General features: G+C 56.9%; 2 protein-coding genes across 6 annotated transcripts in view; one reads left to right on the top strand and one right to left on the bottom strand.

The window, feature by feature from the left end:
- Positions 1-365: 365 nt before the first annotated feature.
- Positions 366-10009, bottom strand: GORASP1 (golgi reassembly stacking protein 1). Of its 3 annotated transcripts, none has more exons than XM_058729457.1 (9): positions 9857-10009; positions 6111-6191; positions 5337-5540; positions 4017-4103; positions 3737-3867; positions 3332-3494; positions 2424-2574; positions 1815-1967; positions 366-1578 (listed from the first exon to the last, which is right to left on the bottom strand). In XM_058729457.1, exons 1-9 carry the CDS (start codon positions 9917-9919, stop codon positions 1316-1318), a joined length of 1296 nt encoding a protein of 431 aa, XP_058585440.1. In that variant the 5' UTR covers positions 9920-10009; the 3' UTR covers positions 366-1315. The 3 variants fall into 3 exon arrangements, with proteins under 3 accessions (XP_058585440.1, XP_058585439.1, XP_058585441.1); XM_058729456.1 differs by having other exon boundaries at positions 9779-10008; XM_058729458.1 differs by lacking the exon at positions 9857-10009 and adding an exon at positions 9538-9677.
- A 52-nt stretch (positions 10010-10061) lies between these two features.
- Positions 10062-27779, top strand: part of TTC21A (tetratricopeptide repeat domain 21A) — a 36755-nt gene continuing 19037 nt past the window's right edge. For 2 of the 3 annotated variants that reach the window (XM_058729450.1, XM_058729451.1), the window contains exons 1-9: positions 10062-10222; positions 11500-11629; positions 12164-12274; positions 12924-13090; positions 14401-14523; positions 17010-17167; positions 21667-21751; positions 23860-23958; positions 24936-25128. In XM_058729450.1, the coding sequence (XP_058585433.1) occupies positions 10196-10222; positions 11500-11629; positions 12164-12274; positions 12924-13090; positions 14401-14523; positions 17010-17167; positions 21667-21751; positions 23860-23958; positions 24936-25128 (1093 nt within the window). In that variant the 5' untranslated portion in view covers positions 10062-10195. The remainder of the gene's footprint in view (positions 10223-11499; positions 11630-12163; positions 12275-12923; positions 13091-14400; positions 14524-17009; positions 17168-21666; positions 21752-23859; positions 23959-24935; positions 25129-27779) is intronic. The other variant, XM_058729452.1, reaches the window with a different exon arrangement.

A 27779-nucleotide genomic window follows, 5' to 3' on the forward strand; every position in this document is an offset into this window, starting at 1 on the left:
AAAGGTGGCACCTCCCGCTGGGTGGCAGCTAGAAGACAAGGCCAGAGGCAGCCCAAGTGGCAATCAGCCAGTAGGGAGGGGAGGGACTGAAGCCAAGTCAGGAAGCACTTCCGTGGAGGGGAGGGGCCCTTCCTGGATGGAGCCCTCCCTGCCTGCAGGAGCCAAGTAGAGCAGAAAACCTGGCCTCATGTTAGCCTCTCAGGGCACCTGGAGGTGGAGGGAGCAGCCTCCTCCCGAACTGTGGGGAAGAACGGAGCGGCCCTTACCCACTCTCGTCCAGGCCCCCCCCTCTTACCCCGTGGAGCGGGAGCAGTGTCTAAAGAGGTCCGGTCAGGACCCGCTTTGAAAGAGTCTGCTTAGGATGGTGAACTTAAATTTGTCATTTTTATTCACCGCTGGGGCTGACAAAGCCTTGTGTATTTAAAAGAGATGGTTGTAGAAGTTTGGGAGCTGACAGGAGGCACCACTGGGTCTGAGGGGCGGCGGCCCTGGGGAAGAAGAAACGTCATGATCCAAGATCAAGGGAGTCTCTGCTGCAGGGCCTAGAGTCTCCACCCCTCCTCTCCCAGGAGAGGTGGACACGTTCCCTGCTTCTCTCCTCCAGCTGAGACTGGCGTATGTCAGCCTGAACCGCCTGTGCAGTGTAGCATGGAGAGGAGGGCACGTGACAGAAGAGACCGTGATTGCGGCTCCAGGGGTCCCCAAGGCACGGGGCTGCCTTCTAGTACACGCAGGGCCAGCTGAGCTGTGCAGGCCGAGTCAAGGCCAGCCCCATGAAGTGTCAGGCAAACACTCCACACCCGTCCCTTCCTCCTTCACTCCCATCTGCACCCCTGACCCCGCCTGGATGCTGTGGCCTCCCGGACAGCCATAGCGACCAGAGCAGGAGAAGCGCCGGACTTAAGGGTACGTGGCCTAAACATGCCAAGGCCCACGGCCTCCCCTTACTACCCACTCGCTTTGTCCCACCCAAGCAGCAAAGTCCTTTCCTCTCCCACCCCAGCTCCTGCAGAACGTAACCTGGGTGCTACTCCCAGCCTCCTACCGCCCCAAATGGACTCGTTTGAGACTCTCAAGTGCCCGATTCCTCAAAGCCAGGACCGTCGGGCAGAATTAAGGCCGACATGTCATCTCTTCGAGACCAGTAGGGTCTGAGCAGACACAAGAGCCCTGGCCTGCCGAAGTCCCTGCACGTCACTGGGGGCTGCAGCCTAGGAAGCTGGACACACCGGGCCAGAGGCTGGGCCGCGCGGCACGGCCCAAGCTGCTGCCCCACACCGAGGCCTCGTGAAATGCCACCGGGCCTCGTCCCAGCCTAGGGCGTTATTTCTGGGGTAGAGAGCTGGGCCTGGCCAGCCGCCCCCTCAGCCTCCGCCTCCGAGTCCGGGCTCTCTGTGCTCGCCGGCTCCTCCTCGGCCTGTGCTTCGAGCAGCTCAGCAGACAGCCCATCTTCCGGTGAGGCCGTAAAGGTGAGGCTGTCGGGAAGGGTTAGCTGAGGCAGGTGGTCTGGCTGGGCCTGGGGGCCTGGGCTGTCCGGGAAGGAGACCTCAAACTCTGACCCCGACCACGTGGCCTCACCTGAAACACACAGGGTGGGGCTCAGGAGGCCTGCGGGACCCGGGGCCAGCCACTCCTCTGACCCCCAACCCCCAGCCCAGGCGGTGATGGGGAAGGGGGGCTCTGGTGTACAAATGCCTCGATGAGGCTCTATGTCACCCCAAAGCCGGCCTCCCTCCCAGCTGAGAAACTCGGGGCAGCCTTCCCAACAGCCCAGGGTCCTTCCCGGAAAGCTTCCGCGGGCGTCGGCCACTCACCGCCCCGCTCGTGAGAACCGCTGCTGGAGCAGACGTCCTCGGGCCCTGCGGCTGTCACGGCTGTGGGGGTCGGCTCCGTGGGAGACGGCAGGCTGGGCCACACGCTGGCATTGCTGCTGTCCAACAGGGAGATACCCGACACGTCCAGGAAGCCTAGAGGAAGGGGCGCGAGTGTTTCCCAGCACAAAACCCCAACCACTGGAAGGCCAGTACCCTGGGGCACCTGGCCCGGCCTAAACCTGCAATGTCCTCAGCCCGTGGGGGCGCCCCCACCCAACCCCCAAGCGGTCCCCACTGCCTACCGCTGAGGAAAGAAAGGAGTCCGCGTTTGGGCCTCAGGGGAATAGCACTGTGGCAGGGAGCCCAGACCCCGCCTGCTCTGTCCCCAGAGTGCCACGTGACCTTGAGCAGGCCACTTCCCATCTGCACGCGGCACTGGCTCACCTGCAGCCATCCTCACATATACGACATAGGACATATATGCCACAGGACGACAGGTCCGGGGGAGGTTTTGGCACTTGGGCGAAAGCCTCGCCCTAAACCCGACGCCCACTCCAGCACCGAGGGGTGGCAGGCCCCCGAGCCTGCCGTCCGGGGCCCACTCGCTACCTGGGTCCATGACTCGCTGCACTGGAGGTGGAGGCTGAAGAGGAGTCTCCATGGGACGTGCAAGTCCCCCAAGGTCTGGAGCACCACGGCTGGGACTGCCAGGCTCAGAAAGCTGTTCCTCCCAGGAGGAGCCGGGTGCCTGCAGCAGGGCCTGCGGCGGCCAGGGACGAGGAGGGAACAGGGCGGGGGCATTTCAGGTCACACAGTCCACCCTAACCCCCGGCCCGCGCTTGCCAGGGGATCAGCGCTCCTCCGCTTGAAGGCGCAGACAGCCTCGATGACCTGCCCCCTCCCCGTCCAGGTGATCTGAAGTTGGGCACAAGGGGCCTGGCGTGGCCTCTCCCGCAGCGCTGACAGGAACCCCGGTGTCCACCCGGCCGGCTCCTCCCATGACCCGCCAGAAGAGAAGGCCCTCCCTGAACTCCAGCGTGCCTGGGGAGCGATCCTTGCACGCCCCCCCGGTACAGACCCCAGGCACCAGCCCGGTGCCCCAGAGGCACTCAGGTGCCTCTTCCAACGGCCGAGAAGGCAGGTCTGGCGCTCTCCTACGGACTCGGCCAGACACCTGCCCAGCCCGGGTTCCGCGAGCCCGGCCTCTGACCCGACGTTACCAGACTCACGAGGCACAGGACGAGGCTATGCCCACCTCCGAGCCTCACTTTCAAATGAAAACGACAACTAGCGCCTTGCCGTTACCCTCACCTGCACACCCAAGTGGCAGGAGAACCCGAGCGGGCTTCGCTGTCCCAGGACGGGACCATCCGCTTCCACTAGGCCCCAGAAGCAAAAGGTCCTCCCCAGAGCTCCACAAACGGGCCCCCGGCGACGCCAGAGTCCTCTTTTCCCAGATGGCAGGCCCCTCTGCCCACAGGAAGGCCCCCCCCACTGGCAGATGCCCCGCCACGCACCTCCATGTAGTCACCCCGCCTGGAGCCGGTCTCTGGGCGAGGAGGGGCAGGAGAGTCCTGGGGGGTGGGTCCAGGCGGCGGGGCACCAGGCGGCTTCTTGTGGTGGCTGGAGGGCTGCGTTGGGATCCGGTGCAGATACCCGTAGCCGATGCCACACCCCAGACTGCCGAAGTCCAGAAACAGTCAATCCGAGGGGTGGCCCCCTAGTCGGTCCTAGATCCGCCAACCCCACCCACGACTGGCAGTGGAAGAGCGAAAAGGGCGCCTCCCGGCCCCGTGTTCGTCCTCAGCACCTCTGCACCCAGAGCCCAGCCTCCACACACCCCCCCCCCCCCGTGCGGTTCTGGTTCTGGTCCACGGCCAGCGGCCAGGTCCCGCCCCACAGCCCTCCCACTGAGCAAGTACCTGCCCTCTCCACCCCAGGCTGCGTTGGGAGTTACAGTCACCTCCCGGCAGGAGTCCGACTCGCAGTTGTAAACCATCAGCTTCAGGGGCTTCCCCTCGTGGGACTCGATGAGTGTAAAGAAGTCCTCGGACTACGACAAAGCCAGCGCCTGAGCCCTGCTCCCGGCACAGGAATCGGAGGCCCCAACAAAACGAGGCCCACCCCGCGGCCAGCACCCATCTCCACACCGGCGGCAACAGCCTTCAGGGACCCGGGGAGGGCAAGCCAAATCCTGCTCACCTCCTGGAGGATCTGGTCTGAGCCAACCACATAGTCTGTGTAGGGGCGCAGGCCGGCAAGGGAGGCGGGTGAAGAGGGTTCCACTTCCTGCGGAAACAAGCACCAACTGCCTGTCTTGCTCCTGGAGCTGGGGGGAGGGGGGGGGTGGGGAGCGGGGAGGTTGGAGGGGCCTGCCTCTCCAGGTACTCAGTGGGACTTCTGTCCTCTGTCCCCAGGCCCTGCAGGACCTCAAGCCCAGACCCTCCTACTGCACCCCCTAATTTCCGCAGGCTGTCCAGCAGAGGGCAGCACCGAGGCGCCGCTCACCGGCCCTGAGCTCTGCGATCTGACCTGGGTTAACTCCTGACTCCACCAACCCCGAGCCAGCGACTGTGGACAAATACTTAACCCCTTAGCATCAGTTTCCCCACAGTTAAAAGGAGGATACACAGTACTTCCCCATGGACAACCTCAGGGTTGCCGAGAAGATTAAAAATAGAACACACACGAAGAATGAAAACCACACGTCGGGCCCGTCGTAAGTGCCAACTGTGTGGTTCCTGCTGCGGGCCTGCGGAGGGGCTGGAGGCGGAGGCAGTGAGCAGGACTGGGTCCGAGGATTGTTTACTCCCTGGGGGGGCGGGGGGTGGGAACTCTACTATTCCCAATCTCCCAGTCGCCCCCGGGGGAAGTGCAAAGGGATTACCGCATCGTCACCCCCCACTGCGCTCCTGGACCAACCCAGGGAGGCTGAAAGACGGAGAAGCCTCGGAGAAGCCTCCCACGGGAAGCCAGTAAGTGACAGTGGAGGCCACAAATCGGATCAGTCCACTGCCAGCTCAGGAAGCCCTCCGCCCACCAAGCTGCAGGACTCCTTCAAGGACGTGGGCACCACCAGGGAACGCACGTGTGTGTCTGCGAACAGACCTTAACAGCAGCACCTGTGACAGCTCAGTCGCTGAGATTCGTCAAGACCCAGCCCCCCAGGCAGCAAGCCAAGGCCCGAGGGGGCCTAACGCAGGGGACCTGCCAGCAAAGACGAGATCCCGGCAGACCACCGAGTGGCCCGGAAGAGACGCTATAAAGGGCGGCCGCCTTCTGGCAGCATGACCACCCCTCCAGGAGACGGTACCCCGCCTCTCAGGACAAGAAACCAAGGTTTCGGGGGTAAGAACGTGCCCAGAGCCACCCGGCTCACAAGCGGGGTGACGAGGAGCTGACCTCCGGGACTCCTCTAACAGAGAAGCACTGGCTGCTGGCCTCTCCCGGTGCCCCCCCCCCCCCGCCTCCCCCTGCGCGCGGGCACCGCCTCCCCCGCGCGCCCACCCTGGGCCCACTCACCAGCACATGCCACACGTGCTCGCTGGCTCTGCGGAAGCTGCAGAAGCGCACGCTGGCTCCCAGCAGGCCCTGGCCGCCCCACATGTTGCTGGGCACCACCTCCACCTCGCGCACCTTCATGGTCTTCATATTGAACACCTCCAGCTTCACGGGCCTCTCCACGTTGGCCTTCAGCAGGGCCTTGAGCGTGTCGTTCTCCTTGTTCTGCAGGGGCAGTGGGGCTGATGCCGGGGGGCCCCACCCCCCACCCCCCACCCCCACCCCCGGGTCGGGGCCCCTCGGACGGGTCTGGGTCTGAGATGAGGAAGGGCCTGGCGGCCAGCGGCCCCGGCAGGACCCGGCGAGGGCACGGGCCACGGCGGGCTCTGGGCCGGCGACCCCCGCAGCCCCCACAGGGTGCCCCTAGGCACCACTGAACCTGCCTCCCTCAGCCCCCTGGGGAACACAACAAAGTGGTCCAGAGCGTGGCAGGGTTGCCCCTCTGCGAGGCGCCCCTCGGCCAGAGCCTTCGCACCTCTCAGGCCCCGAAAGGTAGCTCCAAGAGTCCCCCCCCCCCCCCCCCCCGGCCTCCTCCCGGAAAGCTTAGGAGCAGAGCCCTGGGAGAGCCCCAGTGAGGCTAAGTAGAGGCCTGGAGAAGGAGAGGTGGGTTGGGCCTCCCTCCAGAAGAAAAGGGAGGCAGAGCAGGATGGGGCCTGCCGTGGGACAGGAGAGACACACACACACACACACACACACACAAGCAAGGCAGACAGACGTCGCATGGTGGAGCCTCACCAGCCTCGAGTGCCCGATGGTGATGATGAAGTCAAAGTAGGGCTCCAGGCCTGCCTGCTGGGCTGGGGAGTTCTCCTGTACCTGTCCCACGGTAGAGGCCACCGTCACCATCCCAACCCCGTGCCCCTCCCAGAAAGCCCCAGCCCCCAATTTCAGAGGCCACACATCACGGATCCCTGTGTCCCAGCAGGGACACGTGCACTGCACGAACTGTTCCAGGCAGGCCACACATGGGCACGGTCGAGGTAACTCAATCCTCTCTTGCCGCCTTCCGGGGCACAAATTTTCCTCTTTAGGAAATGGCTCTTGTCTGATCATGATCCGCACAGCATGCTTCCGGACAGGCCTCCTAGGAGAGCTCAGGGCAGCCCTGGGGGCTTCTAGAAGGCCACAGAGACACAGGGTGGCACAGGCCTGTGGGGAGGCTTAGGAGACTGGGAAGCCAGAGAGTTTACCAGAAAGGTTCAGACGTGGACAGGAAGGGAGGGTCCCAGGACGGAACCAGGGTTGTGCTCAGAAAGAGGGGGAAGGCGGCCTGTGGCCAGATCCCAGAGGGCCCCGGACCCTGTGGTGACGGACCCATGACCAGCTGGGCAGGCGCGGCAGCTGCTGAGGAGTGTGGCTGAGGGAAGCAGACTGGAGGGACTGCCCCAAGGGATGAGCCTGAGCAGGGGGCCCAGTGAGCAGAGCCAGATCCCGGCCTCACAGCCTAGTCCCCACAGCAGGGTACACAGATCCCCCAGGAGCCACTCCTAGCCCAGGGGGGGGCCCCTGCCCTGTACTCCCGGAACTCACCGCTGGCTCCATACACACAACAACCAGGCCTCCCAGCTGGGGTAGAAATCCATCTCAAAGGCCCCATTTACAGAGCCTTGCTCAAACAATGCAGGCTTTATACCCGGGGCTGGACCCTGCGGTGCCCCCCCCACCCCGCACCCACACCCTCAGGCCTTTGGCTGTGAGCACTTGATGTCCTGCTGGTCAGGCATCAGCCCAGAGGACACTGGGCTCCTGTGGCCTCCACAATGGAAAGGCCCTGTGGCTTCGACTACCCACCAGCCCCTACAGTCTTGGATCCCCCCAGCTGAAGGAGAGCTCACACCGAGCCCCTGGATCAAAGCTAATTCGGCCCTGGAATTAGGAACCCCTCCTGGCTGTGACACCACCAGCTGGGCCCCTGCTCACCACCTCCCAAAGCTGCCATGGTTTCCCATGACAGTGAGCTCAGGAAGCGACTCCAATCCCAGCTGGCCCCTCTCCCAGCTGCCTCCTGCACCTCTACTCAGCCTCGGCTGTGACCTTGTCCTCTGGCTGTACTCCACTGCCTTCGCCCTGGGCTCCGCCATCACCCACTGTGGCTCTACGGGACTCATAATCTATGCCGCTGCCGCAGCACCCCCACTCCTGCACCCCCACTCCAGCAGCAAGCGCTGCCCTCAGTCCCACTCTCCCTTGGGGGGGGAGGGGGGCTCTCATCACCCCCACCCCACAGCCCCACCGGGTGTGCTTTTGTAACACTTTCCACTGTGTCCCCCAGCAGGGGCCCTAATGTAATTAACGGTGACGGCAGCTTACCCTTGCTGAGGACAGGCTCCAGGCCAGGGGACTGTGACACCTGCTCTACCTCGCATTTAACCCTTAAACTCGTACCGACTTACAGAAGAGGGGAAGCCCCAGGAAATGCAACCCAGAGCCAGCTCTGTTCCACCATCCTGTAACAACCAGTGCCTGGGAACCCTCCGTGGCTCTAAGCTCGCCGAGGGCAGGGTCTTCTCCAACGTGCCTGGCACACGGTGAGGACGCCAATATTGACGGAGGGCGGCACACGCGTCCTCCATTTTTAAAAAAACGTTAGTAAAGGGCGCCTGGGTGGCCCAGTTGGTTAAGCATCTGACTTTGGCTCAGGTCGTGATCTCACGGTTTGCGAGTTCGAGCCCCGCGTAGGGATCAGAGCCCACTTCGGATCCTCTGTCTCCCTCTCTCTCTCACACACACAAATAAATAAACATTAGAAAAAAGAGGTTAGCAGGAAATGTCACACCTCCACGTAAAACGTCCCGATGGCTCCACAGGGCAGAGTAAAATCCTAGACCTTCAGGACAACATGCCAGTCCCAATATAATCCGGCCTCATCCTTTACCGCTGCCCTCCTTACAGGGGCCGCCCCGTCCATGCACTTCCTCAACACAACAAGCCCAGCCCACCTCAGGGCCTCCCTCTGCCCAGAAGGCTCTTTCTTCCACCAAGTATCCGTACTGCCCACTCCTTCCATCCGAGGTGCTTTGATGAGAGGCCTGTCCTGACCCATCTGTCACTTCCTCTGCTTTACCCTCCACCCCAGCAGCGATCTCCACTTACCGTGGAGATCTATTTCGTCTGTGCCTGCCTCCTCTCAGGGCCAGCAACCAAATGTAAGCTCCATGAGAACAGGGACAACGTCTGTTCTGTCCCCTGTTCGGACCCAGAACTCCGCCTGCCAGAGCAGGTGCTTACAAATGTCCGTTTGGGGGAATGGAAGACCTCCAGTCCTTTGACCTCTCCACTCTGCCCTCTCCAGCAGGCCCCTCCTGTCTTCACTGCCCCCATCGCCCCACCCCTCCCTCTTGCCAAATCCTCAGGTCCTTCCCTTTCCATCAACCTGTTGCAAAACTCTCCTGGATGCATCCCAACGTCCACCTTTTCTGTCAGGGGCCTCACCGTGATGCCAACCGGAGAAAGCCCATCACCCAGGCAGAATCCTGAAGCCCGCCTGGCTTTCCTTTTAGGAAAACCCTCCTCTAGCCCTCCCCCCTTGCGGTTGTTAACAGAGCCTCCCAAAAACGATACACACACGCCCTGCCTACACTCAGCCCTGCATCTATCCACGGTGCCCAAGGGAAAGCACGGTACCCACTGCGCTCTGGGGTCAGAGACCCTCCTGCCCCTCTCACCTGTCACAGCCCTCCTTCTCCAGGGTACACATTGTCACCCCAACTCTCCATCTGGCTGCTGGCCCCTCTCCTCCTCTTCAGACTCGAGGAACCCCACACTCCGTCTTCACTTTGCCCAGAACTGCCAGTCCAGACCTCCTGGTCGCAGCACCAAGACGACTTTCTCGGTCGCGCCTCTCCGCGGGTTTCACCCGAGGTCCCTCCCCTGCTGCCAGCGCTCTCCCCGTGCCCTCTCGCCATTCTCCTGGCTCTCCCGCTCCCGCTCTCCCTGGCTGGTTCGCGCTGCCCCTCGAGCCCCCGACCCGAGGCCTGTCGACCCCATGACGGCGGCGCGCGGGCCGGCCGGCTCCCTGGCAGTCGGCGTCCTCTCGGCCACCCCGACTCCCTGGACCCGAGGGCGGCGAGCTAGCGTCTCAGTGTCGCTGGCTCTCTCCCCAGGCCCAGCCCGGAGGCGACCGCAAATAGGACCTAAGTGCACAAGTGCCTCCCGGCTGAACCTGGTGCAATCTTCATCCGGGCGAAGTGCCACTCCGGGACCAGGAAACGCTCCCGCTTCCTGCTTGGCTGGCACTCGGGGCCGGCGCCGGGCCGACCGCGGCCGCAGACAGGCCGGGGGCCGGAGGGCCGCGGCGCCGCCTCCCGCAGGAGGCTCCCACCGGGAAGGAGGCACATCCCGCCCCCGCCCCCACCGACACCACCCGGCGGCCCCTCGGGGGCCGAGACCCCGCCGCTGCCGACCTCGGGCCGCCGATAAGCGTCCCGTCGCTTCCGTGCGGGCGCCCAGCCAAGGTCACCGGCGCCGCGGGGGCGACTCACCCCGTGCAGGTGGAAGCCCTCGGCACCGCCCGCGGGCTGCTCGGCGCTGGCGCCCAGGCCCATGGCGGCGGCCCGGCGGCGGCGCCCACCCAGCGGCCCGGCCCGGCGCCACCAGCGCGCACCGGCCGCCTCGGCGCTCGATTGCCCGCGCCTTGTCACGTGGGCGCCTGCCCCTCCCACCCCAGATTCTGACGCCCTAGGCAACCGGCCCGCCCCCTCCGCTTCCAGGGACGCGCTCTTCCAACTTCCGGCCGCGAGAGGCGTGCCCAGGACCCTGACTCGGGAATCCGGCTCAGCGCGACGCCCCGTGAGCCGGGCTCGGAGCCGCGGGCGCCGGAGATGAGCACCAGCGACTCCTCCCTTATGGTGCGTGGCCAGAGCGCTGCCCTGCCTTGCCCTTCGGGACTCTCCGCCTCTGGCCCCGAGACCCTCGCGCCCGGCTGCTCTCCTGCCACCTCTCCGACCCTTCCTGCTGCGCCTTTTACCCGCCTTTCGCTCCCCGCGCCGGCCGCTAACGAAGGGCCTGGCCCCCTCTGGCCTCACTGTTCCTGGCGAGCGCATCTTTTTTTCTCTGGTGTTCTGTGTGCACCCTAAGCCCCAAATCGGTATCCCCACCCAATCCTGTCCTCGAGTTCCCCCAAACCAAAGTATCCTGAACCCATCTCTGTCATCTTGCCATCATCTCCCTCTCCCCTGCCTCTGCCTCTTCTGCGTCCCCCATCTCGGATATGGCACCGCTGTTTGATCCTGCAGCCTTAACTGTAACCCATCGCAGGTCCTTTTTAATCAGCAGGAAATGTCAGCTCCCACATGTCTCCTGGCATCACCCACTGCTTTTTATCTCCTAATCCAGAATCACCACCGTCCCTCCCCAGGCACCTGGAACAGTCCCCCCACCCCCACCCCACATAGTTCTCTGCTTCACCTCTCTTCACGAGCAGTCCCTGCACCAGAGCCACTGCTCATCCATCCGCGCACACACCCCCACACCCACATATGAACACATCCCTCCTCCCGCTTAAACCCATTCTAGCTGCTTCCTATTACCCTGAGGATGCTGTCTGAGCTCTTTCAAATGGCCCACGAGGCTGTTTACAACCCAACCACATCTCTCCCCAACCCCCATACCCACAACCTTTAGGGGAAGTGAGACTTCACTTTGAAATCTCAGCCCGTCTTACTGCATGACCTTTGTGAAGCCACACTGTGCATGGGCTTTAGCTTCTTTAACTGTGAAGGCTATGGAGAGAATAATGCATAGGATAATGGATGGAAAGCCCTAGATACAGTTCCCAACAGGCGATTAACCCACAATAACTTACAACTCTCACGAGTGGCGTCACCATTCTTATCATTCGTCCTCTCTCTTTCCCCTTACTCCCGTCCTGAGACAAAGCCTCAGTTGAATTCTCCATTCACGTTGACCCATAATCTGTGGATAATTCACAAACACCTCCAGACTCCTTCCTAGGGAATGGCATGGAGTTGCTCTTGGGGCTGGGGAAGAACTGAATGAGGCCTGAATGTCCTTTCTCTCTTCCTTTTCCGGAACAGAGGAGGAGCAGGGAGCGGGGGAGAAAGTGGGCCAGAACCGAGACAGAGAAGGGACTGGGGCTGTTGCAACCGTGACTTCCTCCCCACAGGCTGGGATCATTTACTACAGCCAGGAACGGTATTTCCACCACGTGCAGCAGGCTGCGGCCTTGGGCCTGGACAAATTCAGCAATGACCCCGTACTGCAGTTCTTTAAAACCTATGGGATCCTCAGAGAAGGTAAGGACTGGGCAGTGTCGGCCTCCTGACCTCAGGCACCAGCCCAGCACTGTCGCTCTGGCTCGGCCTGGGTGCCTGCCTCCACCCCAGTCACGTTCCCACGGAAGAGGTCTTATGCTCAGTAGGTAGACTCCCAGGTTAATCCGCAGATGGCTGTGTGATCCGTATCTAGTTTGGCCGCAGGGGGATACGTGTAATTTGTGGCTCTTGGGCAGCTGGCTGGGCATGCCCTGAGGCCGTTCTTCAGAAATGGCCCCCAGCCCGAAGTCCCAGCCTGCGAGGACTCACAGGTACATCTGAGCTCCAAGCCCTCCAGCCGCCCCTTGCAGCCTGGACCCTGGTACCAACAGCCCCTTCAGGGAACTTGGGCCACTGGGGACGTTTGGGACCAGTTAGCCCAATGATTCTGGCTGGAGCCAGGCGGTGCCAAGTCTTGGGTCAGCTCCGCGACGGGTTCCCACGTGTCTGCCGCAGAGCGTCCTGCCCTCTGGGCCTGGAGCCCCAGAACGTAACCACGTGGGCTCTTCTTTGCAGAGCGCATCCAGGATGCCATCAGCAACCTGGAGAGCATCCGGAACCACCCAGACGTGTCCCTGTGCTCCATCATGGCCCTCATTTATGCTCACAAGTGCTGTGCAGCTGTCGGTGAGTGCGGCCGTGCCCAGCAGGGCAGAGACCACCCCGCTCCAGGGATGCAGCCCCCAAGGGCCGCCGCAGGAGATACGTGCCCCGATGACAGCACATGCTGTTGGCCAGTGAGGAGGGACTTCCGTTCCCTCCCCAGGGGCCTCAAGGAAGACCCGTGCCCAGGCCCGACTGAGTGGGAGCCATGCGCAGAGAGGGTGACAGGGGGAGGGGTCCTCCTTCCAGCTCCCAAGGGTTGGGAAGACACCCTCTTTCCTTCGCCAAGATCTTGATGAGGGCGAATCGAGTTGGTGTAAAGAGTCCCACCCCTAATGTCCACCTCTCTAGAGGCAGGGAAAGATTCCAAGACGCTACGAACCACAATGTCCCCTCCCAGGATGGACTGTGGGCCTGAGGTAGGCGATTCGGTTTGGTCTGTCTGCTCAGCAAGCTGCCAGGCACAGAGGAGAAAAGATAAATCTCAGCCAGCAAAGCCAAGTGCGGGCGTGGGCGGCTCCTGGGGTTTCCAGCGCCTGGGCTCCTTGGAGTCTCCCGCGTGTTAGAGGAGGCTCAGAGCGGCCAGAGAGGTCCCCGAGCCCTCAGTGCCTCCTGCGGGGCCAGGCCGCCCTGCTTACTCTGCCTTGCCCTCCCCCTCCTCTCGGATTCACAGATCGAGAAGCCGTTCAGGAGCTCGAGAACAGCCTGAAGGAAATCCGCAAGACAGCCAGCGGAACTGCCCTGTACTATGCCGGTCTCTTCCTCTGGCTCGTGGGCCACCGTGACAAGGCCAAGGAGTACATCGACCGCACGCTGAAAGTTTCCAGCAGCCCCAGAGAGGTACCTGCCTCGGGCATCATGAGGGCAGCAGCTGCAGAAAGCAGCATCCAAACACATCAGCCTGGGGTAACCGTTACTCCCCCCGGGGCACCCCGGGGACTGGAAGAGGGCCGCACCTGGGCACGGACGAGACCCTGGGTCTCCCAGGGGCCCCCGCCCACGTTGTCTCGGGGTTCAGCCGAGTACACGCTGGCACGCGTCTGGAGTCTGATCTGCAGACAGGTGTTCCGTAGCCTGTGCTGTATATTTTTAAAATCTCGGATGAGTTGCTGACATTGAGAAACCAAAAGGTTTTTACCTAAAAGGCCAGATTTCCTGGTTCTTTTGGCAAACTAGATGAGCGGTCTCCACCGTGGGCCTACCTTGCCTTCTTGCAGGGGTCGGCTGGCCGTCAGCGACGGCCCATACGGTGGATCGCATATTGGATCTCACATGCTGTGGATCTCACACGTGGGGGACCTGTACTAAGGGTAGAGTTTGAAGCCTCAGTCTAGGCTCAGTCTAGTCACCACCGCAGCAGGGGTGATGTCACCCCCCCCCAAAGGGGTGAAAATTGGTTCCCGGAGGAGGGGGTGAAAAAAATCTTACTATATAACACACAGAGGGGCGGGGGCAAAAAAAAAAAGTACAAAACACAGATTTACACACTACATAAACAGATAATATATCTGTGATATTAAAATGTCTTGGAGGGAGGGGAAACGATTCGGGAAAATGTCTGGAAAGGCTCCTTAGGAGGAGAGTAACGGTAAAGAGTGAGAAACCCTGGTCCAGGGCAGAGGGATGCTTCAGGGCAATGTGGTCCAACTACACCTCGGACCTCACCTCCCAGGCCCGGCTGCCTATCCAGCAGAGACTGGGTGAAGGCTGGAGCAGAACTGGCAAGGCCCCCGAGCTCACAATGGCCCCTGCTCGTTCCTGCCTCCATGCAGGCCGGGCCCTGCGCTGGGCTAGGACATGGAGAGGGCTGGAGTGGTGGCCCCCTGATCCCAGTGTTGAGTAGACAGCCAATGACAAGACGGGTGGGAGTGTGTCAGTAGGGGTAGCAGAGCCACAGGGGTCCAGGGAAGGGCCCAAGCCCAGCCTGGAAGGTCACGGAAGGCTTCTGACAGGAGGGCCCTCCCAGGCTGAGCTTTAGAGACCAGTGGTAGTTGACCGGGTGAGGGGGCTTTGGTCAGGAGGGCTGGGCTGGGAAGGAGCAATCTGCAAGTAGGTGTGCCTGGCAGGGCCTGGGGGTGGAGAGTGACAGGGGTCGGACAAGAGGCTCTGCGCGGCCAAGGACTTCATCTTCTGTCTTGTTCTGATCCCAGGGTTATGTGCTCAGAGGCTGGGTGGACCTCACCTCAGACAAGCCCCACATCGTGAAGAAATCCATCAAGTACCTGGAACAAGGAATGCAGGACGCCAAAGATGTGCTGGGGCTGATGGGAAAGGTGGGCAGCGGGGGACGGAGGCGGGGCGGGGGGTTGTCTCTGCCTGGGCCATTGGAGCCAAAGATCCACCAGGGGACTTCGGGCCAGACGCTCTGTCTCCAGGCCCTCTCCTGGCCGATGAGGAGCAGGGGCCCAGAGACAGTCAGGGTCCACTCGGTGGTCACAGTCCTTCCGGCTCGGTGTGGGTTCCCGTCTCGTTCTGCATGGGCGGGGGTGGGGGCGTCTTCTCAGGGTCTGTCCTTTTGTCTCTGCCTCTTCTCTTCTCACCCGTTAAATTCAATGGGCCGTAAGAGGAGGGAGGTGCGTGGCAAGTTTTATGTTTTCTGATCTCCACTTAAGTTCCTTTCTTCTTACGTGACCCTCACGGAATCAGCCTATGAAAGAAAAACTAGCCTCTTATTCCCTCCTCTTTGTAGATATCTTAGAAAAGTGAACGTGTCCTCATTTAAAAACAAAACAAAACAGAAGGCTACTAAAGTCAAAAGATGAATGAAAATGACATCCTCAGCCCCCCTGCTCCAGACAACTCACGTGGCCGTTTTAGGGCAGCGTCTCCCAGTCTTTCTTCTAGGCATGCGGCTCCGCGTGTGCCCTCGCCGGGCTTTCTGGGAAGCAGGAGCCAAGGTGATCCTGGAGCAGGAGGTTTATCGGGGGGTGCCCTTGGGACCAGCACCTGTGGGGAAAGGGACAGGAGCAGGGCTGGGTGACAGAAGTGGCTTCGTGACACGGCGCAGGCCTCAGCCGAGTCGGGGTTCTAGGGCTGGGGCGGCCCCTCCCTGACCACGTGCTGGATGGGGGCTGCCCCCTGGGGACGGGTGTGACCTGGCACGAGGCCGCTTCCTTTAGCCACGGATGACCCCACAGGGGTCAGCTGTCAGCTGCCAGCTCTCCTGGTCCTGAAAGGGTTCCCACTGAGCACCTCTGCAGGGCAGGAGATAGCGTTGTTTAGTGTGTTTAATATTGACATCTTTAATGTGTTTAATACAGCTGTAATCACAGGGCCTCCTGTCATTTGGTTCCCTTTTCTTCACGTAAGATTCCACCATATGTAAATGTTACCTTGAACATCTCCATCAAGCCAGTCCCCTGTCGCCTGGGCCTAATAGAATTTGTCACCCCAATCTCCTGTTGTTTGGACCCTGAGATCGTCTTCAGTTTACATTTAGAAAGAGTGCTGCAGTGGGGTCCCTGGGTGGCTCAGTCGGTTAAGCGTCCGACTCAGGATCTCACGGTTCATGGGTTCGAGCCCCGCATTGGGCTCTGTGCTGACAGCTCAGAACCTGGAGCCTGCTTCCGATTCGGTGTCTCCCTCTCTCTCTGCTCCTCCCCAACTCACACTGTCTCTCTCTCTCTTTCTCTCTCTCAAAAATAAATAAACATTAAAAAAAAAGAAAGAAAGAGGGCTGCAATGAGCACATGTATGCATAAACCTTCATCTAGAACAGTCCTCCTCTTGTTCTTAATAAGTCGTGGAAGGGCGGGTTGCCGAAGGTCTAACAAAAGCTCCCCTCAGAGCCCAGTTTCAAGTCCTTTGGGAGCAGTGCCCTCTGCCCCTCAGGCACATGTGCCTCACTCAGGAGAACCTGGTGGCTGGCACTGGCCCTCAGAAGCCAAACTCTGGCCCAGGGGGCCCTGACAGAGAAAAAGAAAACGCTTTTTAAGGGGGTTACCCACAAACACTAGCCGCCCCTGGGCCTGGGTGAGCGGTTTTCAGCGATAAGCTTGAAGAAAGCGAACGGGGTTCAGCATCTGACTTCGGCTCAGGTCATGATCTTGCAGTTCGTGACTCCGAGCCCCGCACGGGGCCCTCCGCTGTCAGTGCAGATCCTCTGTCCCCCTCTCTCTGGCCCTCCCTCACTTCACACACTCTCTCTCTCAAAAATAAACATTAAAAAAAAAAAAAGATTGGGGCGCCTGGGTGGCTCAGTCGGTTAAGCATCCGACTTCAGCTCAGGTCACGATCTCACGGTCTGTGAGTTCGAGCCCCGTGTCGGGCTCTGTGCTGACAGCTCAGAGCCTGGAGCCTGCTTCTGATTCTGTGTCTCCCTCTCTCTCTGCCCCTTCCGCGTTCATGCTCTGTCTCTCTCTGTCTCAAAAATAAATAAAACGTTAAAAAAAAAAAATTAAAAAAAAAAAGAAGATTAAAAAAAGAAAGCGAATGGGAAACGAGTGGGCCGTTGGTGGAACTCAGAAGTGCCCGGCAGCCCCAGGCCTCCCTCTAGTGGGTCCCCTCGCATGGCCCTGCTGGATCCCACACCTGCTCGGGGCTCACCCGTCTCCCTGGAGCCCCTGCCTTGCCTGTCCAGGAGCCCAAGATTGCTGTGGACCCTGATTTGTCGCTCTGAGCGCTGACTGCTTCCCCAGGGGCTTCGAGGGGGCCTACAGTGCCCACGTGTCAGGCTCTGCTCCTGTCCTGGCAGAGACACTGACACCGCCCCCTCCCTTCGTGGGCACCGATGGAGACTCTTCTCTTGGGCTTTCAACAGGCGACATACTTCATGCTGCAGCAGAACTACTCAGAGGCCCTGGAGGTGGTGAACCAGATCACCGGCATCTCGGGGAGCTTCCTGCCGGCCCTCATCCTAAAGATGCGGCTGTTCTTGGCTCGGCAGGACTGGGAGCAGGCGGTAGAAACAGGACACAGGTGAGGGGCGGGGGTCGCTTCCTTTCTTTGCCAGCCGAGGGTGCCGATAGGGTCCCATCGTAAGAGCTGGGGAGCTAGGAGATGCTACGTATTTGACGGAACAAGACAAAAAAGTGACTATTGTTGACAGCGAAGGTATGAATAGTGATGCGATCACACGGGGAGGGCAGGGAGGACGCGGTCTGATGGACACACAGAGAAATGGGCATTATCTAGAGGCACGAGCTGATCGTGTAGGAGGGCGCTAGAGGGAACGACCCAAAGAACCCAAAGCAGCCAGGTTATGGGACGACAAGCAGTTGTCTCTAAGGAGAGGAGGGCAGAGGGGAGTAAAGGGACCACGGCACTATTTAATTGTTTTCAACTATGGGTATGATATACTGTGATAAAAGCTTCAGGGGGAGAGGTCCCCAGTGACTTAGCTGAGGCTGGGCACATCAGCCAGACGGCCAGCTCTAGAGAGTCCCTGGGCCATGTGGAAGCCAGGCACCTCGTCAGGGTGACCTGGGAGCGCTGTCATCGTCGATAGAAAACAAGACCACTTCAGGGGAAGTGTTGTCTGATGGAAGGTTTTCTGAGGCTGGGATTTTCTAGATAAACTGAAGCCTCTCTCTTTAAACTCTTAGCGCCTCAACTATTCCTATTAAGTAATTCTAAATGTTCTCCCCCAAAGAGAGTCGCAGGCTAATTTTATTTTTTTTCCTGAGCAATCCCAAGTTATCACTGTGAAGCGTTACTGAATTACGGTAATACACCCCACACAGTTCAAGAACAAAACAAATCGCAAGCAGACCCCTTGCCCCGCTGTGGACGGACGGTAATTTCTCTGATGATCTTCACTGATATCTACGTCTCCGAGAGAGGCGGCCGGTCACAAATGAACGGGAATCCTGCTGGCTCGGCCCGCGGGGGCCCCCACGTGCAGTGCCTGTGTGGGCCTGGCTGATACCTGGCCAGTGTCCTTGGCGGGAGCTGGCTCAAGAGCTTGCTCTGGAGGCCGGGCCTTCGGCCAGCGGGATACCTGGGGACACCTGGCCGAAAGCCACAACCTCAGTGTGCACCACCTCCCTCGCCCGGCCCCCCTGCCCTGGTGTTTAGTGCCAAAGGGCTGAGGCCCACACCCGATGCCTGCCCTCCTGGAGCTTTTCCCAGATAGTGGTGCTCACAGAACTTATCTTTTTAAGTTTGTTTGTTGGTTTAAGTAATCTTTACGCCCGACGTGGGGCTTGAACTCACCACCCCAAGATCAAGAGTCTCATGCTTTTCACACTGAGCCAGCCGGGCGCCTAGCCCGCATTGTTTTTTTTTTTTTTTTTAAATCTCTGCCCCCCTCTATGTGTGTTTCTCTTTCCATCCCTAATATTATTTATTTTTCCCTGTCCTCTTGTTTTCCTTCGTCAACATTAGAATAAGTTGTTTCTTTTATTAGTCTTTTCAAAAACTTCTTTTTAATGCTTTTTTTTAAGAGAGACCGAACAGGAGCAGGGGAGACAGGGAGAGAGGGAGACATGGAGAAAGAGAGAGAGAGACACAGAGAGAGATGGGGGGAGACACAGAATCTGAAGCAGGCTTCAGGCTCCCGATGTGGGGCTCGAACTCAAGAACCATGAGTTCATGACTTGAGCCAAAATCAGACGCGTAACCGACTGAGTCGCCCAGGAGCCCCCTTATTGGTCTTTCTAAAGATGCAGCTTTGAGTTTTGTTAATGGTCTCTACCACATCTCTGTTTTCTACTTCATTAATGTCTGCTCTTTAGGATTTCCAGCGACTTCTTCCTTTGGGGCTGTTCTGCTCTTGTTGGATCAAGGGCTATTCAGCTCTTGAGCTGGATGCCTGGCTGATCCATTCTCAATCTTCTTTTAGAATATCAGTGTGTACGTCTGTGGATGTCCCTCAAGGCATCATTTTTAGCAGTATCTACACATTTGGATGCATATATTTTCAGGATCATTTTGGCTCTAAGAATTTTCTAATATCCACTCTGATTCTTCTTTAGTCCATAAGTTATTTAAAAGTTTTTTGGAGGAAGACATCTGGATGGCTCAGGCGGTTGAGCATCTGACTCTTGATCTCGCTCAGGTCATGATCTCAGGGTCATGGGATCGAGACCAGCTTTGTGCTGAGCATTGAGCTTGCTTGGGATTCTCTCTCTCTCTCTCTCTCTCTCCCCCTCCCCCTCTGCCCTTCCCCTGTCGGTTCTCTCTCTCTTTAAAATAAAATGTTTTAGGAGAGCCTGGGTGACTCAGTCGGTTAGGCAACTGACTTGGGTTCAGGTCATGATCTCACAGCTCGTGGGTTCGAGCCCCGCGTCAGGCTCTGTGCTTAGAGGTCAGAGCCTGGAGCCTGCTTCGGGTTCTGTGTCTCCCTCTCTCTCTGTTCCTCCCCTGCTCGTTCTCTGTCTCTCTCTGTCAAAAATAAACATTAAAAAAAATTTTCTAAATAAATAAATTTTTTTTTAATTTTAAGTTTTTTTTAATATCCAAATGTTTTTGGTTAGTACCTTCAGAATCACCATGAATGGTTAGAACTGTTTGAATGTTAACTGTGCCTAACTAATCATGTTAGAATTTTGTGTGTTCATTAGAGTAACACTCTTTTTTCTAATGTTTATTTGAGAGAGAGAGAGAGAGAGAGTGTGTGTGTGTGTGTGTGTGTGTGTGTGTGTGTGTGTGTGTGAGTGGGGGAGGGGCAGAGAGAGAGGGAGACACAGAATCAGAAGCAGGTTCCAGGCTCTGAGCTGTCAGCACAGAGCCCGATGCGGGGCTCGAACTCACGACCTGTGAGATCGTGACCTGAGCTGAAGTTGGACACTTAACCACCCAGGCGCCCCTAAAGTAACCCTCTATTAAGCAGAAGGCCATCCCTGACCAGGCTGAAAAATATATGAAGTTTCCTATAAAGAAACAGAACATCGAAAACCCCACAGTACGTATGACCAGAAATCGCATGTTCACAATGAAACACATGATGGAAAGCGAGGTTCCCTTTCCATCTGACAGCCACGGATTGCCCCCCGAGCACCTCTCCGCCACCCCAGGACCATGGTACGATAATCACGCCTGTGTTCGCTGCAATATGAATGGCCTCTGTCACAAAGACACCCCAGACACATGACTTAAATAACGTGAAAGGTTATTCCTCTGTCAGGTAAAAGTTCGGGTGGTTGCCCGGGACAGGGGCAGCAACCTCACTCTGGAGGGTCCCGCGCCCCTTCTTTCTTGCCGCTCTACCTAGGATGCGGCTCACATGGCCCACATGTCAGCCAGTAGGAAGGAGAAAAGAGAAGAAATGGAAGGCGTATGCTTGGAGGATACAGCTGGACGTCACATGGGACACTTGCATTCACATCCTGTCGGCCAGAACTTAGTCACAGGGCCACACCTAAGCTGCAGGGGGAGGCTAGGAGATGTAGTGTTTATCCTGGGTAGCAAGTACCCAGCCAAGTGGGGAGTTCTAGTCTGTTTGTTTGTTTGTTTGTTTGTTTGTTTGTTTGTTTGAAGTAGGCTCCTCACCAAGCACGGAGCCCAACACAGGGCTTGAACTCACAGCCCTGAGCTCAAGACCTGAGCTGAAGTGACACCTGGGTGGCTCATTGGTTAAGCATCTGACTCTTGATCTCAGCTCAGATCTTTTTTTTTTTTTAATGAATATAATTGATCGTCAGATTGGCTTACAAACAACACCCAGTGCTCATCCCAACAAGCGCCCTCCTCAATGTACATCACCCACTCTCCTCTCTCCCCCCTGCCATCCACCCTCAGTTTGTTCTCTGTATTTAAGAGTCTCTTGTGGTTTGCCTCCCTCCCTGTCTGGTTTTTTTTCCCCTTCCCCTCCCCCATGGTCTTCTGTTAAGTTTCTCAAGATCCACATATGAGTGTAAACATGATATCTGTCCTTCTCTGACTGACTTATCAGCATAATACCTTCCAGTTCCATCCACGTTGCTGCAGATGGCAGGATTTCCTTCTTTCTCATTGCCAAGTAGTATTCCATTGTATATACAAACCACATCTTCTTTATCCATTCGTCAGTTGATGGACATTTAGGCTCTTTCCATCATTTGGCTATTGTTGAGAGTGCTGCTATAAACATTGGGGTACGAGTGCCCCCGTGCCTCAGCACTCCCGTATCCCTTGGGTAAATTCCTAGCAGTGCTATTGCTGGGTCATGGGGTAGATCTATTTTGAATTTTTTGAGGAGCCTCCACACTGTTTTCCAGAGCGTTAGCTCAGATCGTGATCTCAGGATCGTGAGTTCAAGCCCTGGTCTCCCTCCACGCTGGGGGTGGAGCCTATTAAAAAAAAAAAAAAAAGATCTGAGCTGCAATCAAGAGTCAGACACTTCACCTACTGAGCCACCCAGGTGCTGCCCTGGGAGTTCTGTTATTAGAAGGAGAAGGGTAGAATGGATAATACAAGGCAATCAGAAGTGGCTGCCACATCACCCTGGCCTTGCCTGTGAATACTCTCGATTCATGGGGCTCCTCTTCCTATTTCAGAATCCTAGAAAAAGATGAAAGCAATATTGATGCCTGCCAAATCCTAGCTGTGCATGAACTTGCAAGAGAAGGAAACATAACCATGGTAAGTTCTTTTAAGACTCAGGAGTCAGACCTTGAAACACGCACAGCCTGAGAGGAAGCCCTCTTAGTGCCCTCATCCCCAGGGTCTTGGAGGGTGCTCCCTGGATCTCAGCTCCTTCCCTCCCTCCCTCCCTCCCTCCCTCCCTCCCTCCCTCCTACTCCCTGTCAAGGGGAAGCCCTCTGGTTTGCTCTCTGGGTCGGCAGTGAAGTTGACTGTGGTTCGGGTTCACCTGGATAAGCCTTGGGATCCTCACTCATAAAGTGGAGAAAATTCCCACCACTTTGTGAGGTTGTTATAAGGATTAAACGGGATGACAAACGGCAGAGCTTGGAACAGTGCCTGATGTCACGAAATGCCATTTTTTTTAAAAAAAAAAAGTTTAAGTCAATAAATGTGTATGTAAGGATTTTCACATGTGATTCCTTCCACTGCCAATCACCATAGTTCCCCCTAAGTCCAAATCTAATCTTCAAAATAACCCAGAGTTCTTTCTGTTGGGCATCTTTGATCTCCACTTGAATATGGACATACCTCAAAAATTCCCCACCTGTAATCTTTGGGATCCAATTTTTGTACTTTAGGGCCACGTTTGGGGTCAGAGTAGGTACATCTGCCTCGTTCTCAATTTCAAACAGCCTCTGAATGTGAATGAGTCCAAATCATATTCACCCCTAAACCAGCACACCCTAGAATTGTACAGATTGTTGGGATACTCCACTACCTAAGATTTTTTTAAATTTGTTAGGTCTTTCGCAGAGTTTTAGCAGATAGATGTCTTGTCGAACACATAGTTCTGTGAATAAAGGAAACCATGCATATACTCTATTAGGCGTTTCCAATGATGTAGGTCTGCAGAAAAAGCAGGTATTGGCCAGGTAGAGCCTAGCCCCAAACTTGCTCCTAAGCCCTGTAGTGTTCCACAGAAACCCAAAACAGCCCCCAAACACAGAAACAGTTCTTCATGAAAACCTCAATATCAGGATAGGTTTTTATCTTTGAGAAGAGTTTGCATTCTCACCCCATAACATTGCCTTTTGAGTAAATACACTGCTTCTGTGAAAAGCGTGGCAAATCAGGAGTCGCTAAGGGGTCATGATAGGAAGAAGAAGCTTCCGGTTCCTTCTGCGCAGCTCTGAGATTGTGGGTTTTGTGCGGTGGGGTGAGACAGAGGGTACAGTCCATGTTTAGAAGGAACCCTCCAAAGAGGCCCCAGCATCATCGCTGGGTAGGAACCAGAGAACAGATGGGCCTGTCTTCAACTTCATGCAACCCAGGAGCCTTGGGCAGGCCTTCCCGGGGCCTGAGGGCTAATCCTAGGGGCAGAGTTGTCTGAATGCCCGTCCTTCACCCCCCACCTCTCCCTGGCCCAGGCTGCTCAGTGCTAAGCTTGCTTTGCCCTGACTGAGCAGAGTAGACCTGCCCCATCCAGGGTTTCACTCCTGACACTTCTTTGCGACCGGGAACTAAGAACTCCCCGCTCCTCGCTCCTCGGTAGGGAATGGACAGAGGAGTCAACCGGAAAGGACAAAGGCTTTGGAGTCAGTCACCCGGCTGGCTGAGTGACCTCAAGCAAATTACCTAACCTTTCTGACCCTCTGTCTGCTGCACTGGACAATTCAGACAGCTCTATTGACTTCCAGGGCCTTTGAGAGGGTTCACTGGAATGACAAGGGGGCACCAGTGTGGTGACTCATGTCACCACGGAGCAGAGGCTCGAGGCCAGGGACTCGCCATGACCATCTGCTCTTGGGCCAGCCCAGGTGATGTGCCGCTGGCCTGGTCAGCCGCTGTGTGGGCACCATGACAGCTGGCTTCTGGCTCTGGCCGGGTGGGTCCGAAAGGGCAACTTCTCTTCGCAAATCCATGAACAAAGGGGAACTGCCAGCTCTTGGGTGCATAAGCTCCTGAAAGTTCCACTACGGGGCTTTGAAATCATACTGGTGCCTGGGCCCACCCCAGTCCAGCTGAACCCAAATCTCTCGGGCTGGCCTCTGGGCATGGGTGTTTTAAGATCTCCCAGGGGGTGCTAAGGGACAGCGGGGTTGTGAACCTCTGCCCAAGTTCCACTTTATATATTGCCTCTGACGTTGTCTGTTTTGTCCTCACAGGCTGCCAATCATGTTAGAAACCTGATTAAGGCACTGGAGACAAGAGAGCCCCAAAATCCAAACCTCCATCTTAAAAAAATCCTTGTGGTTAGCAGGCTGGTAAGAAGGCTCTTTTCCAGGTTTCTGAAATCGTGCTTCTGACCGGGTGTTCCTAATGGGAGCCCTATGGCCCCCCTGGGAGCCCCCCGGGGACCCTGCCCTCCCCTCTTTGGCTCCAACTTGGCCTCTCAGGCCGATGGCCCATACCTAGCGGCCCCTACCCGCCTCTGAACAACACCTGTGTCTCATACACTCCATTTCCTTGGCCCAGATGTCGCTCAGGGACGCTGTAAAGATCAGAGCCATTGGGTCTGACAGTGCTTTCAGAGTAGGAGGCTCCCTATTTGGGGGAAGAGAGCAGTGTTGTGGCTGTTACACGGCAGAGCTATGCCTACCTCTAGCTCGGGGTGCCAGGGCACCCAACTGCCATATTGTCCCTCTGGGGAAGTGACCTGGAAAGTCAGGCCTGCCCGCACCCCCTCTGCCATCAGGCAGGTGCAAACAGACCAGGTCGCCAAACAGTCTGTCTCTGTCAGACCCTTCAGCCCCAAAGCAGATTGACTAGAAGGAGTTGCTGCAAAATCCGGGGTGGCTGTGGGGCCTCAGGAACCAGAACCGTGCGGTTGAATGCCACTGGGACACCATCCCTCCCTCAGGGACACACACCTGTGTCTGCTTCTCTGTGCTCGTTCTCCACACACGGCCGGGAACATGGCTGCCCTCGGGGCCACGTCCCACCGACAGGGCACAAAGAGCTCTGCCCCCACTTCAGTTTTTGAAAAACTTCTTGGCGACTCAGACAGGAGGTGGGCCATTTGGAGGGCCCCTGCCTGGAGCAAATTCCACAGATGTGGCCAGTGTGAGGCTTTGGAAGCTGGACAAGTGCACAGCCCTGGCTATGTGGGTCATGGGCCCCTCTTAGTCTCTCCTAAGCACCCGAAACGGGACTGCCAAAGTATCCCCCATTTCTGACACGGCCTTGCTCGGACAGGCTGGGCTGATGGGTCTCCCTATTCCCACGTGTCCGTTCCTTGCAGTGTGGAAGGCACCAGGCGATTCTGCAGCTGGTGTGTGGCTTCATTGAGCACACGTTCGTGGCCACAGCCGCCTACGCCCACGTGGCCACAGAGCTGGGCTATCTCTTCATCCTACAGGACCAAGTGAAGGAGGCATCTCTGTGGTACTCAGAGGCCATGAAATTGGACGAGAGCAGTGTGGCTGCCTTGACAGGTCTATGCGGTCCGGGCAAGGGAGGGGGTGGGGGGTGCGGGAAGGCAGGTCGCAAGGTAGCCTCCGTGGGTCCAGAAGAGAGGCGCTGGGAAGCATCTTCCCTAGAGGGTGTGTGAGTTTTGGAGTACATTGTATGATGGGGTGCCTTTCCATGAATTGGTGTCTGTTTGGGAGAGAGAGAGAGAGAGAGAGAGGGAGGGAGTGGGGGGGGGAGGGGTAGAGGGAGTGAGAGAATCCCAAGCAGGCTCCACATATGGGGCTCGATCCCACAACCCTGGGGTCATGACCTGGGCCGAAATCAAGAGTTAGGCACTCAACCAACTGAGTCACCCATGAATCAGTAAGCATAGATGTAAGAGACACAGGAACTGTCAGAGTGTGGCCGCAGCCACTCGGATCTGCGTCAGACCTCTGATGTCCACACTGTGACCCCCTGGAGGACCAGCAGCCTGCCCCTTCCGCTCGGGGGCCCTGCCTCTTCTCAGGCCCGGCAAGGCCAGTGTTGGAGAGGGTCCCAGTCCGGGAGCACCCCAACCCAAAGCCCCTAGACTCTCCCTCTGCGGGCCCTGAGCTGAAAGGCCACCAGAGCAATAGTTTTGAGAGTTTTACTTCCCTGTCTGTCCAGAGGCCTGCCCACCCCGCTCTAGAGAAACGTCAGTAAATTTCCCAGACCCCAATTTTCATTTTACACATTTTGTTTTTAAGCCTTCAAATCTACGGCGTCTGGTGAACTCTGAACCAGCAATTTAATTTTGGTTGAGGAAACTGTGTGGTCCCAGGCTCAAGGCAGGCTGGCTCCTTACCCCAGCTCTCAGGAGCCGTGTCTTTTGGGTCCAGCCGCTTCTCTCTATGGTCCAGGCTCTTCGCCAGCACAGCACGGTTATCTGAGAGGTTGTTCACCACGTCAGCTGACTCGTGAGCCCATGCATCTTCCTCCACTTCCAAACCCATAAAATCCTGGAAGACGTTTTGAAAAGATAACGCAGCCCTAGAAACAGAGAAAGCTGCCTTTGGTGGACCAGAAACTTTGAGAACGTCACATTTCTAGAGGATATAGAACAGATAGCATCAAAAGTAAGGAAATGACAAGCCACTCTGGAAAGCCGTATGCCAACATGGTACACAGACGGGGCAGCTAAAGAAACGAGTAGACCCGTTTTCTCCCAAAGAGCTCCAAGAAAAACAAAAGTTGACAAATAACAAGGGGCGTCTGGGTGACTCAGTCGGTTGAGTGTCTGACTCTTGGTTTCGGCTCAGGTCGTGATCTCACGCTTTGTGAGATTGAGCCCTGTGTCGGGCTCTGCGTCCCAGCGCCTGCTGGGTATTCTCTCTCTCCCTCTCTCGCCTCTCTTTCTCACTCTCTCTTTCTCAAAATAAAAAAATAAACATTAAAAAAAATCAAAAAAAAAAAGCAAGCTCATGGTCGCTGGAGGCTGGGAGCTACACAAGCCACGGGGCAGTCAGCGAGATGACAGGGGAACCAGAGAATGGAATCAAGGAGACCTTTCAAGGCGGTGGGCCAGGAGGGAGCAGAGAAGAGCCCTGTTTCCCACCACCACCAGGGACATGAAGGACAAAAAGACTTGCTCCACACACAGGCCACACTCCCTAGGACAACCCCCACCCAGCTCAGTCCTTCCCCACTTCCTCATTCAGGGGAGCCCCCTCGCCAGTCAGCCAGAAGGGAAGTCCAGTGCCCAGAAAAACAGTGACCTTAACAATTTGGGAAATCTGCCTCAGCTGTTAATACTCATCAGTCTAGTCCGTTTGTAAATCTGCTAACAGTTTGAAAGAGGGGCCAAGTGGACCATGCAAAGCCAAGGCCCTCTGAGGAGCCAAGTTTAAAGCCAGATACAGAAAAGACTTTGCCACCCCCCACTAAAACACCAGGGTTTTCAGAGGCTACAATGTCAGTCAATAAGTAAAGAAGAGGCTACTATGGCAAAGATTGTAGAGAACGAAAAAGTTACTGAACATTACAAATACGATTGCAAAGTAAATTAACTCCATAGATGAGCCAAATAGTGGGATGCATATAAGTGAAAAACCAAGATGTTCATTAGGAAGACAGTCAGGAATAAATACACCAAAATGACCAAGAAATATCTATAAAAGAGATTCCTCTTTTATAGTAGTAGGAGTAGAAGGATTTGTCTTCCCAAACTCAAAACACATTACAGAACACCAGTAGGTAAGTCAGCTCCAGGTCAATGCTGGAGTAAACAAGGCGATAAACAGAACAGAAACAGGTCTTACAAATAAAGTGACATTTCAAACCAATATGGCGGTAGGTTTCAACAATTCATGGTTGGACATCTGGCTATCCAGTATGAAAAACGTAAAGGGAAGTTCCCAGCTCACGCCATATTCAGAAGTAAACTTCAGGGGCGCCTGGCTGTCTCAGTTGGTAAAGCACGTGACTATTAATCTTGAGGTCGTGAGTTCAAGCCCCACATCAGGGGCAAAAATTATTTTAAAAATGTTTTTTTAATTTAAAAGCTCCAGATGAATTAAACATTGAAACATAAAAGTTCAGTTGGACTTGGGTTCCCTGGAGGAAACTCAGAAGCCCTAAAAGAAAATATTTTACTGATCTGTGTAAAACTTTAAAACTAATGGATGGCAAAAGGCAGTCACAAATAGTTAAAAGG

Source organism: Neofelis nebulosa, chromosome 5 (genome assembly GCF_028018385.1).
Source record: "Neofelis nebulosa isolate mNeoNeb1 chromosome 5, mNeoNeb1.pri, whole genome shotgun sequence".
NCBI classification, from domain to species: Eukaryota; Metazoa; Chordata; class Mammalia; order Carnivora; family Felidae; genus Neofelis; species Neofelis nebulosa.